General features: G+C 39.9%; 1 protein-coding gene across 1 annotated transcript in view; it reads right to left on the bottom strand.

Moving 5' to 3' along the window:
• The window catches only part of LOC146802102 (cilia- and flagella-associated protein 337-like), a 521,178-nt gene that overhangs the window by 334,423 nt on the left and 173,896 nt on the right, over positions 1-12,859 (bottom strand). The window contains exons 6-7 of the mRNA XM_085621663.1: positions 12,567-12,797; positions 6,617-6,699 (exon numbers count right to left, since the gene is read on the bottom strand). Of these exons, the coding sequence (XP_085477789.1) occupies positions 6,617-6,699; positions 12,567-12,797 (314 nt within the window). The remainder of the gene's footprint in view (positions 1-6,616; positions 6,700-12,566; positions 12,798-12,859) is intronic.

Genomic DNA, 12,859 nt, shown 5'->3' with positions numbered 1-12,859 from the left:
TTTTAATTCAAGATATTTATTTGGCGTTTTCCCTGACCCCAGCATTTCAAAACGCTTCTCCTCCAGATAACCAGCCCCTAACTCATGATTTCTCCCCAGTGGAAATTCATCCCATGGACTTGGAACTCCTAAAAAACTATCTTAACCAATTAAAATCTGGTTCGCCTAGAGATGTGGACCCCCACTATTTTAAATCAGGCCTTTGGCACAGTTTCCCCAACCATATTTGACCTTATCAATATCTCTCTTTCTTCTGGGGTCGTTCTCCTGCTCTGGAAACGGGCTATGGTCACAGCCCTCCTTAAAAAACGAATTTGGATACAGAAGTGTTCGCAAACCACTGTCCGATCTTGCTTTTGCCAGGGATTTGCAAAAATTCCTGAAAAGTATGTCAACTCAATTCTCTCCGCTTTTGTGGTGAAGAATGAATGTTTTCATCCTTTACAAACCAGCTTTAGACCCCAACAGGGCACGGAGACTGCCCTGCTGGTAGTAGTTGAAGAAGCCAGAAACATTCTGGATGTTGGCGGTTCGGTGGCAATTATTCTTCTAGACCTCAGCGCGGCATTCGACACAGTTAACCATCAACTACCATCAACTACTTATTTTGAGTCGCAGAGAGGTAGGAGTGACAGGAACGGCACTTAAGTGGCTAGAGTCCTTTTTGAATGACAGATCATTTCAAGTATTTGAGGGTAACTTTATCTCTGAAAGTATGCCTCCGAAATGTGGGGTTCTTGCCTGAGCCCGACGCTTTTTAATGTTTACATGAGCCCCCCTGGCTGAGGTTGTTAAGTCCTTTGGAATTCAGATTGTCATTTATGTCGATGACACACAATTTGATAAAGCGGAAACTAATCTGGCCGGCTATCTTTAAAGGGTGTCTGCCTGGATGGAAGGCTCATATCAGAAACTCAATGGGGCTAAAACTGGACTGATGTTCTTGAGCAAAACCTCTCACCTGAATACCAGCTCATTCTGGCCTAGGTGTCTGGGCGTAATGCCCCCTCCTAAAGATCAGATCAAAAGCTTTGGTGTCTGGCTGGATCACAATCTAAACTTTAAGGAGCAAGCACGGGAGGTGACAGGTACCTGTTATGGGATTTTGAAGATAAGGAAAATCCTTCCCTTGCTGCCTTTCAATGCCAGGAGATTGTTGGTTCAAGCGTTGATTCTTTCGCGACTTGACTACGCCAACATTCTTTATCTAGGATCTATATGCTCAACGATTACAAAATTGCAGACTGTACAAAACTGTGCAGCACGCCTACTTATGCAGGCTCCTAATCGGGAATCTGCAAGGCCGTCTATGGCCACCCTTCATTGGCGTCCGGTCGCGGAACAGTTCAGTTTAAAGCATTATGTATCATTCATAAGACCGTGTCTTCCAAGGCTCCACCTATTCTCTGGTCTATCATCTCTTGCTACTGTCCCAGTAGGTCCTTGCATTCCGGTAATAAGCATCTTGATGTTGTTCCCATGATAAAAAGGTCCCGGAGTGGTGGACGCCTGCTCTCTTACAATCCGGCAAAATTGGGGAACCAGCTTCCTAATCATATCCGTCTTGAGGATAACTACTTGTCCTTTTGAAAACTTCTTAAAACCTTTCTATTTCCTTGAAGACCAGCTGTAGTTCTTTTGATGACTCTGCTCCTAGTACTGAGAGGCCTTCTGGTAGCCATGCGCTATAGAAATTCAAATTAATTCATTCATTCAAGCATCAGAAAAGCACACCTCTTTTGCCACAAGCAAATGGCCTTGTTAAACGCTTTATGAGCACACTGAAAAAGACCGTCCAGCGTGCTACATTGGAGAAACTTGATCTGAGTCTGCTCTCCATGCTGCTCTTTGAGCTTACCAGTCGACTCCCCATTCAATAAAAGTCCTGCCATCCTGATGGTTGGGATAGCCCTGATGACCAAGTTACCACAACGGACCAACAGAAGATCTACAACAGATGGTGAACTTCGTTAAACCAACTTGTGCCATAGGCAAAAGTTGAAAGTATATGCTGACAAGCGTTGATGTGCCAAAAACATTACTTTCACTAAAGGTGATCAAGTATTGGTGCGACACCAGAGAAGATTTCAAACCTTTCAAAGTTGTTACTAGTAGATGACCCATGGTGACTGCTCACTGTCCTGGAAAGTCCATTATGCAAGATTCTTCACCCTTCAAGCATGTGACTCATTATTCACCAGTACCTGATGTGAGAGATGAAATTGGTTTGATTCACACTGTAGAGAGCCCCTTGACTGCATCTGCCTCCACATCACCAGTGGCAGTCATGGACATGTCTCTTCTCTCTTCCCAGCCTCATAGAACATAATCTGGAAGTTTGATCAAAACTCCATGACGACTTATGTATCTATCTATCTATCTATCTATCTATCTATCTATCTATCTATCTATCTATCTATCTATCTATCTATCTATCTATCTATCTATCTATCTATCTATCTATCTATCTATCTATCTATCTATCTATCTATCTATCTACATGTATATATAGCTGTAAGAAATTGTATTTTTATTTAACAAAGGGGGAAATGTAGTGTCTTGTGAGTTTGCGATGACGGGAACCTTTTGGTTCCTGATGGACACCATAGAACTATGACGTCAGTGTTCGGGTGTTGTGAATAGAGTTCATGTTTAGAACGCTGAGTTTGCAGTTATACACTGAGGAATTAAGATGTGTAATACTAAGCTCCATTGTGGCATATTCATTTACGAGTACCCAGGCTGGGGAGGACCCCACACATATGTCCAGTTCAATGTGGCTTTCATGTTGTTTCAAGAGATTCGCTAATCTGTTGCGCTGTTCTCTGTTTTGCTTTGTCAACAACTTGAAAAGTTGCAGTTGCTGTGATGCTAAGCTCTTGAAGTAAGGCATATGAGGTGCCTGATCTAGCTGGCCTGGACTTTGAGAGTAGGTGTAAAGTGTGAAAACTATCTTTCGAAAAAGATGGAGAAGGCCTTTGACATAATTGAATGGGTGCAGAGGTCCTGAACTGCTTTGGATTTCCTTGAAGTTTTCAATACTGGTTTTAGACCTGGCATCAGGCCCATCTTGACCAATACCTAGTACTGAAACCATTTAATACAGATAGGAATACAAAACAGGCATGTCTATTGTCACCGCTGATCTTTTATTGACATTAGAGCTGCTGGAAAATACCTTAAGACACACTTGGGAATAGAGCGTATACCACTTGGTGCACAACCGGAAAAAAGTACTGCTGTATATTGACAATATATGATGAGATCTACATGAAGCAGGTGTACTGAGGACAATCGTGATGAAGTTGGGAGACAAACAGAAAAACATGTACACCAATTGATTGCCTATTGGAGCCTCACATGTGAAAAATATTAGTTAATTGCTGATGAGTAGATGTACTGCTGTTACATTCCTTTTAAGGTGTCGCCTACAGACAACTTTAGCTGTCTGGTGAGAGCTATTGTCATCGCACACTAAATACTACAGACAACACGCTTATATGTACATGGAGTGCTCCACCGTCCATCCCGCTCAAAGGCAACAGATTGTTTTCAAGGGTTAAGGCAGTTGCAAAGTTCTGCCACGGCACTTGCATCACTCATGCACACTTTAATTTTTATTTTTCTTTACTGTTAGAAAAATAGCCATCAGCCATGTAAAAACAATAGTAAATAAATAAAACAAAATGGCCGCTGGCGCGTCACAAGGCAAGCCTAGCAAGGCATTGCTTTGCATACATGTGCACGTGCAACAAAATATTCACATGCATGTTGGCAAATGCAACCATCTTGTATCTTTTTTCTTAAAAAGTAAAATGGCTGCTGTGTAAATGGATGCATGTGTGTGCTGCAATCCATGCACACACATGCATCGTGATACTTGAGGGCCATTGCAAGCAAGCACTGGCAAAGCCAACAGACCAGCATCGTCTTTTAAAGGTGAAACTTGTTGGCTTTGCTAGTCGTGTTACTCTAGCGGGTGATTTAATGCTTGATGGACATTACTCTGCCTAGTACAGTGGTAGAAATTCCCTCCACCAACCTGATGCACTACCATCAGTAATATTCGTTCCTTTCGATGGTCAAACTTTTTTAATTTTTGTCTTTCCGAAACAAACTCCTGAAATGAAGAGTTTGTTTCTGAAAAGCAAAAAACGAAGACCCCCACACACTGGGAGTATTGCATTTTGTTGACCATCAGTGACAAGTTTTTCCTGGGGGTGACTGACAGGAAAAAGTAGGCATTACACCATCCAACCTAAATATAATGGGCGGTGTAATGTCCTTTCTCCAACAACCCTTGCTCTGTTAGGCCATCAGAGGAAGTTTTCCAGTTCCAATGGGGGCTCTATTGATGGAAAGGTTTATGTCTGCCAGCTTCTAAATGAGACAGGCAGACCAAGGGTATGTTTGTGACGATATACCCAGCCCACCAATCTCTAAACTGGGTGATTAGTTTCTAGACGCCCCTTACAGAAAGCTAAGCACCAGGGAACTGTACTATGTGCTTCACTAACAGAGCCACAAATACATAAATTTACTGCTCCAAAAAATATGTCAGACTCTATTCTGTAATAAAATCCTTACAATTAAGGTGAAAATGTCTCAATGTGAAGTAATTCTAATAGCATAGCGCATGCTATATATAAATGCCTAACATATTATAACTATCTTCTTTCAGTTAGGGGTGTGTACAATTTTTATTATTTGAACATAGTATTGGGGAGTTCCAAATTATTGGTAGGTGCATAAATTACAGAACTTCCTGCTTTTCCAAGGCTCAGGTATTTTTCGCTTGTGAATGTTAGATGTAGGAAATAAGTAGCAAACGTTTGTAAGTGAAGTATACACCTTGCTTAGAACTATGGGTACTTCATGTAGTTTTCATAGTTTGTGCAGGAATTAGCTATATGTTGTTAGGGACAAACTGAACATCTCACACCTCTACATTCAATGTATGTGCTGGGGTTTGACAAGTGTGCATGGCTGGCATGAGCAATGACTCCGTGCTGATAAATGATAGGGTTGTACTAAAAGTAATCCAGCCCTTACAATAGGAAACACCTCGGTGGTGTACTGTTTCATACAGTACAAAGTAGGGCTTCTGGTTGATCTCCGTTAACTGTTGATCAGCAAATAATGTGAGGTTCATCTATAAAAATTTGCTTTGTGAAGGAATGCCTAGTTTTAGTAATCCCTACAGCTGGGAACCAGCCTTTTGAAGATTAAGCTACCACACTGGACCATATGTGGGACTAGAAATTGGAAAGAGTTTTAGGAATACTATATATGTCAAATATGACTGACTGGGTGTACATCATCCTTGCTAAGGCCAGGTACCTAAACGCGTGTTCTTGATAATAAAATGGACGTCTCAGTTTATTAAAATTCATGACAAATACAAAAACTGAGTAGTAGGCACCCCAGCAGGAACACTCAGCAAAGCATGTGGAATAATGTTGGAGAGGCTGCAGGAAATTGTGTTCCCTCATTTACATAATTCTCCAAAGGCTATGCGATTGTGGATTATAAGGGCTGAGTAGACACAGTTCCACCAGTGAAAGCGGGCATAGCTTTCCTCGCTTTCTGGGTCTCATTGCCATGATTGAAAATATAAAATGGCACAGAGGGCACAGAGATTCATAGGGCTGGACATATAATGAATTCAGAGACGTTTTTAACATAAGTAGCAATGTTTGAAAGGAACACAGCATAGTAGAACATTCATGTCGAGTTTGTTTAACAGAAATTGAGACAAATTGTTCAAGGTCTTCCTGAATGTAAACGGACCCACTCTCATCTAGGAGCTTTCTTGAGATTCCAGCATCCCCTGGAACCACATAAATGCAAGTAATTCCTATAAACAAGAACAAACCCTGTCCATGTTTTATGATGGTTGAGGAGTTGATGTATGTTAAATGCAAATGGTGCATGTGAGGTGCAAAGATGTAACAGGTAGGGGAGTATATGAGTAAACGTTTCTATATTTTGCAATCAATGCTCTCTTGTCACTGATTAAAGCAATGCTTCTTTATTTAAGCACAGGTGTGGTGATCTATTGAAGAAAAGATTGGGGCCCACCGATTATTGAGGGTTAAAGTCCTGGGGGATCTTGTGTGGGAAGTGAGCAGCCTGGGAATGGGTGCACTGAGCATGTGTACCCCATCATCTCTTGCAAGCCAGGATGATCCTTATGCGTTTTTTAAACCTGCAGGTTCTGTCCTTCTGGCCTTTTGGGCAGTAGTGAATATATACCACCATGCCTAGTTACCCATCCTATTGTAGCACAGAATGTCGAGTCTAGGAATATTGTGGTATCATAATATCATAGAGAAAATGTCAAAGGGCAATATATCGGAAGATAAGTGCATTTAGAGGAAGTATAGATTTATTAGTCTAAAAATCCTCATCTACATAGTTTGAATCTACATATACTTACCTTTTACATCAATATAGGGCACTTAGTAGGGATGTCTGCCACAAATTGAAAAATGTTCTGCAACGATATGTGGGACTTCTCCAAGCACGTTCACTCTGCTACTGAAGTTGATGGTTCTAGCATATATTTCTATCTAACAAGATGTTTTTTCCGATGAAATATTTTTAAAATACATACCCTGTTGCCAGCATTAATTTGTTGTATTGTGTCATGACGGAAAAATCTGTCACCCATTTCGGTGTTTTGTTGATGGGCTTTTCCTGCAAAAACATTGGAAATATTGATTAGTGCCAGAATTAACTATAATCCAAATAAACTAAGAAATTCTTGTGTGTGTTTGCGATATGTACATGTTTACAAAAAAGGATAACATTACTGTAACATTTTGACTTTTTTTTTTTACGAGAGAAGAGAACACAGAGCACATATTAATTGCTAATAATTATCACCCTACATATTTTAAAGGGGCCATCAGGCAGGAACTAACAGTACTCTTTACAATGTCCTGCATCTCTAACAATCACCGACAAAAGACGTTCTGGAATATTTCTTTGTTTGGTCATGTTAATTGGGGTTTTGAGATGTTTTGTGTCATCATTAATCGGATAGCCTTGTTAAGAGATCTAAAGTAATGTTGGTATTCCTTAAAATTAAATATGACGTTGTAGATGTAATTTATCTTTTTTTTTAGGGAGTAGAAAATTAGTCCAATACATTGGTATAAAACAGAATTTATTATTTTTGTACACCTATTGTGACTATTATTTTGTGCAATCCAAATCCAAGGAAATGAACCGTGAAACAAGACTGTCTGTGTTGTATGCAATGTATAATTAACACTTTCCTGGCTCCCTGTAACCTAATAGGACAGGCTAGGGAAATGCTTGATTTGTAAAATACACCAGTGCAGAGACTAAAGATTTCTGAGGAACCTACTGGTGCTGTTGAATGTCACACTACTTAGTTTTTGATTCTGCCTCATGCCTTTGTCTTTCACCACCCTGTAATTCCTTTCTCTTTACCGTACTGTCTTCTTTTTCATTCCTGCTTCCTCTCCTTGTAAAGGTTTTCCTATCTTTTCCTTGTTCCTTTATTCTTTTTTTTTTTTTTACTTTCCCTCTCTTGCAGTGGGTGAAAGGCGAATGATGGAAAATAAGCCTACATTCTCAGCTAGTGCTGGCGCCCACAACCCATAATCTTGCGAAGGCAATCTGAGACAAAAGTCTAACTTCATGACTTTTGGTATTCACAGAGGTCATTTACGAGTCCTATCTTTATGCCTGTAATAGGGCCCCTTCAGCCAATATTACTCTTCAACGATCCGAAATCTCTGAGACTGTACTCTGGAATACTGTAAGATATCTCCCAGTCACATGGAATTCCTGGTCTGAACTGTTTCTGAGATAGATAATACCAGCGAGCATTCTGAATTGGAAGCAACTACAAATCAACATGTATTACAGCTATACAAAAACCCTCAAATAAATAAATAGATTGTTAGAGTGCAAATTTAGCTCTCTCATTTGTAGGGGTGCATCATAATCATGGGTAGTTCATGCCTAAATATATTTCTTTATTGTATTAACTTAGGCCCCTAGAACATGAACTGTAATAACTTGAGAGGTGATGAGCTAGGGATATTTTCAATGTGAATGTGAAGAAATTAACATTGCAACTACATTTGTTAGCTGAAAACATTAACATGCAGAGTTAGTACATGCTGCTGACAATTATTCATGTATTTGATGTGCTTATGTAACGTGTTAATTTAGAAAATGCGCAGTAAAGAGTGTTCATGTTATATGTAATTTCACAAGGCCTTTGTGGTATTCCTTATGTTGTTCGATTTGCGTAGGCCTGGATTGTATTTTTTTCCCCTGGAAGCTCTCGTATCAGATTTTATAGTTGAATGTTGTGTGCACATTGGATTTGTTCTTTCTCATGATTCTGTTGCAGGTGGAGAATTCATCCTTGTTAGCTAGAAGAATGTCTTTGTTTTAGGAGTTATGGTTAGGGAGAGGAGGCTACATTTAGCGTTGATACTGATAATAAAGTACTTTCTCAGCAGGCCTGGGAATCCAGGTTATCTTGCCGGGACCTGGGAGCATCGCTGCCTAGCGGAAACTTACCTTACGAGGAGGTGGCTTGAACAGATGGTGTGATGGCGCAATGCATCTTGGGATACCACCAGCGAAAGTGAAATATTGACGTTAAGGACAGTGTCGGAGGACTTCTGCCTTGCCTTGAGAGAGAGCATCTTAGAACGAGCTCTGTAGCTTTATGCTACTTGACCCATCTGAGGTGAAGAGACTTCTTAGGAAGACTTCACACGCTGACACCTTATTGGATCTTGCCTTGGGGAATGCTGTGTAGGGCTGCCATGCTAGAGATAGAGTAGGAGCAGACAAATGCATTATACCTACAAACTGCCAATTAAAGGAAATCTCTACATTTGTGCAGTTATCCTCTGCATTCTGGTCCTCGAACTGATAATTCTGTGCATATTGCACCACCTTAACGTCATCCGTAGATATGGCTTTGTACTAGTTCCAATGTATTTCTAAAACCTCATCTTGAGGTTCCTGTATGTCCAATTGTTTTTGGCTTTGTAATAAACTAAATAAACCTAATTGGGAGTCTGTGATTATTCGGAGTCATAGTACATTGGAACTGCAATGATTAACTATCTAATGATTTCTCTCCCCTCTATGCTTGCATGCTGACAAAAAGAGCCATTGACCTGGGGATCCATAGCAGATCTAGAACATGGAACCCGGCTCCTTCAAGATTTAATTAGCAAATTGTATATGCTGAATTTCTGATCCTTTCTGCACCCATTAATAAGATGCGGCCTAAATCGTATCCCAGATGGTGGCCAAACCTGCTTACTCCCTGACTCAAAGTGATCGAATTATTCAAGTTGCTTCTGGTGACTGCAAAGGCTTAAACTTAATTCCTTTCCACATAAAGATGCAGAGTGGGGATCAGGAAAAGTTTGTTTGTTTTGTTGAGCCTTGAGAAAAAGGTATATCTTAACAGCATTATGCATCACCTAACAGAGAATCAAAATATATTATGTGGCTGCCTCAGACTGAGAATGGCTTTTGAGTGGAATATCTCTATGATGTGCATTGTAGTGGTACTGAACAAAATGCCTATAACGTCATGAACCATGAAACACTGCAACACTAATGTTGTTTTGTGGACTTTAAAACTGCTTTAGGCAGGGTAGACAAGTGAAATGTATGATATTATTGTTAATTTCTCTTCATATGACACATGGACAACTGCATGGCTGTATATTACCAGGGTTGCAAGAGGAATCTAAAGTGGAGATCTGGAGTTAAGCACGTCTATCTGTTGACCCTAGCAGTATTCAATTTGTACCTCTCAGGTTAAATGAGATGACAAGGTGCACCCGTGTTTCTCTATATATTTTTGAAGGGAATATATACCTGCCTTCTATTATGTAGAGGATACTCTGGCCTTTGACTATGGAATGTGTTTGTACTTCAAAGAGGTTTAACCAGCTATATTGCTATGCAGCATCAATGGAATGCTCATTTATCATAACACAAACAGGATATTGAACTCTGTGTGCTTGTTATGCCAGGGTACAAAGGACCTGATGCACTAAACACTACAATTTGTGAACAGTATTTTTGTGACCAGAAAACAATTTTACAAAGCGACCTATATACTAATAGGTTGGTTCATAAAATTCTGAATTGGAGCGGCTTGAAATCCAACCTGCCTCATGAATATTAATGTTCATCACAGGTATGCTGGACTACTAGAGTTAGCAGACGACCATATCTATGATCGCCTTTTAATAAAGTAAACTTTCAGTTAAATGCAGTGCATTTCCCTAAAAGGAAACCGTGCTGCATTTAAAGACTAAAATTTACTTTAATAAAAAAAAAGTTTGTATAAGAGTTGCAGTGGTCCAGGGAGTTGCCTGTGGTCCTCTGGACCACTGCTTTCTCTCCTACAAACATTTTTTAAACATTAACATTTGCGAATCCCTTACCACCGACTCAGGAGTCAGTAATTTTTCATTGGTTTGCAACTGGATTTCGGTCGCAAAACATGGAAAGATCTCATACTGAATCACTATTTTGAAGGGATGCCTAAAACACCCACCTTCTGAAGAGATAGTCTGTACAGAGTCGCAAAACTATTTTAGGAGTTGGTAAAAATGTACCTACTCCAAAAATTGCTTTACATTGTAAAAATACGATTTTGCATTTGCAAAGTGCGTTTTAGACTGTTTGCAACTGTAACAAAGTTTAGTACACCTGGACCTGGGTCATTTAATTCTGAAGTCCTGAAAGTGTGTTTTCAATTATTGTTATTTAAGAATCCTAGTAGACAAGAAGTTAAAGAGGGCCCCTTTAATTGGAGAAAAGAAAGTACATGGAATGTCACTGATGTAAGGTCTAAATCACTTATTAACATTAATGGTGGTCAAACTCTGTTTCTTTTGCCCCTAATGTTCTCCTACATTTTACCCTTTTTGGCTCAGTTTGGGGGACATCTATCCTCATAGAACTCTTAAATGGTATATATCATGTTTCTTACGGTCACCCATGGAGTACTCTAATGTAGGGGAGACCATACTCCGGTCTCCTCACCTCGTTGTTTGGGGAGGTTCCACCCTTATCCTCTTTACTGAGGTGAATGGTGGCAGCAGAAATTATATACCTCTTCATAGCTGCCTTATATGCAGTTTGCATGAAGTCCAAAGACCTCTTGTAGCTGGGTTCAATTTTATGTAATGTTTGTTAATATTTACAAATATCGTACAGGTTGTGTGTGCATGCATTGGAATGAGGTGGATATACAACTGATCAAGATCACATCTGCAGCAATGGTTATTAGTGTTATCCCTAGATGATATTGACCACCTTTAGCATGAATAGTGACTGTTAGTTAAAGAATGGATACTGCACACTTCCTTCCTTTTGCAGCGTTGTCTGCAGTGCATGTCCGAAGGGAATATAAATGGTGTCCTGCTAGAGCTGCCCCCTCCAACCGGGAGAATGCCTGAGCCTGGTGTAACCCAAGCACCAACCTTCACAAAGCATTCAGGGAGTAGAACAAGGTCTTTTCTATCCAGCATCCGCTCCAGAGGAGTCCTTCTGTAAACGTGCAGTTCTCACATGTTTCAAGGAGTATTCTTGAAACCCTTCATAAAATCCTAAAATGTGCACACGTGCAAGGCTGTAAACATATTGGTGCAGATTTACCTACATCATTTTATGATTTAGGTCACAGATGTTTAAATTTCACAGGACAAATGAGGGATGGGGAATGATAAAAAGCAGCTCAGTGACTTCTGCTGGAACACACACTTAGTAACACAGCAAATGCCTTCTTCTAGATGAAGATGCTTTTTTCCTGACTGTGCTTAAAGTGCCATCAATGAAAATATCAAATGCCACATCACTGTGGTGAAGGAGCTGAACTCCTACAAAGCTAGCAATTTCCAGGGATGCACAGGGGTCCTCATTTTTTTAAACTTCAAAATACCTGCTATGAATGAATAATGCAGGAGGCATTCAGTAACCCACATCTAAAAAAGAATGTAACACTAACAATTGTAAAAGTGCCAAACGTTCCCTATGAAAGGTCACTTGTTATCCCCTTGCACTCAAATGGCAGTTATAAGGCAAATACTCAATAAAGGATCTGTATTAATAGGTGCTCCTAAAATCAATGTTCTTGATTATGTGAAATGGCATCAGTGATCAATGTACATGGTAGCATTTCACAGCCTAACATTATGTGCGATAATAAACATGAACAAAACACTTATTTGTAGGTTTTAGTGCTGGGCTCTTGCTACCACCAAACATGTAAAGCAAGCAATGTTATCAGAGTGAACACAAATGTGAAAATAATCCCCACAGAAAATCATTGTATTTAAACTGTTCCCCTGCATTATCACAGAGGATGCCCTGAAAACCTGATTAGATTTTATTGTTTGATGAAGTCACAAGCCTAGCTCTTATGGGTTTGCTGTTTACACATGTAAGTCATTAAAGCACTTTGTATCATTAATTTATCCCTGTGTGATGTTTCAGGGATAATCTGTAATAGTGAATATATTATCAAATGTACATACAAACAACAGCTTGCTTCGTTTCAGCCTCAGTTCTGGTGACCAGAAGTAAATGGTGCCATCCTCTCGGACCATGACTAAAGTGTCATCGGGCATTGAGAACACACGCAAGAAAGGTTCACCGTGTGAAATGTCTCGGACCGTGGCAGGCAATGAGAAGCTGATCTTCTTCAGCCGGGTACAATACGCCTCGTGTTCTGCATATTCCAGTTGCATATAGGTGCAGAAGTCATTCTGAGGAGAGGAAGCAAAATGTTATCAAATCATAGAATTCATACCTGAAAATATTAAATAGA

This window comes from Triturus cristatus, chromosome 8, assembly GCF_964204655.1.
Source record: "Triturus cristatus chromosome 8, aTriCri1.1, whole genome shotgun sequence".
Taxonomy (NCBI): Eukaryota; Metazoa; Chordata; class Amphibia; order Caudata; family Salamandridae; genus Triturus; species Triturus cristatus.
The sequence above is the reverse complement of the archived record's forward strand: the minus strand, read 5'-3'. Positions and strand labels throughout refer to the sequence as shown.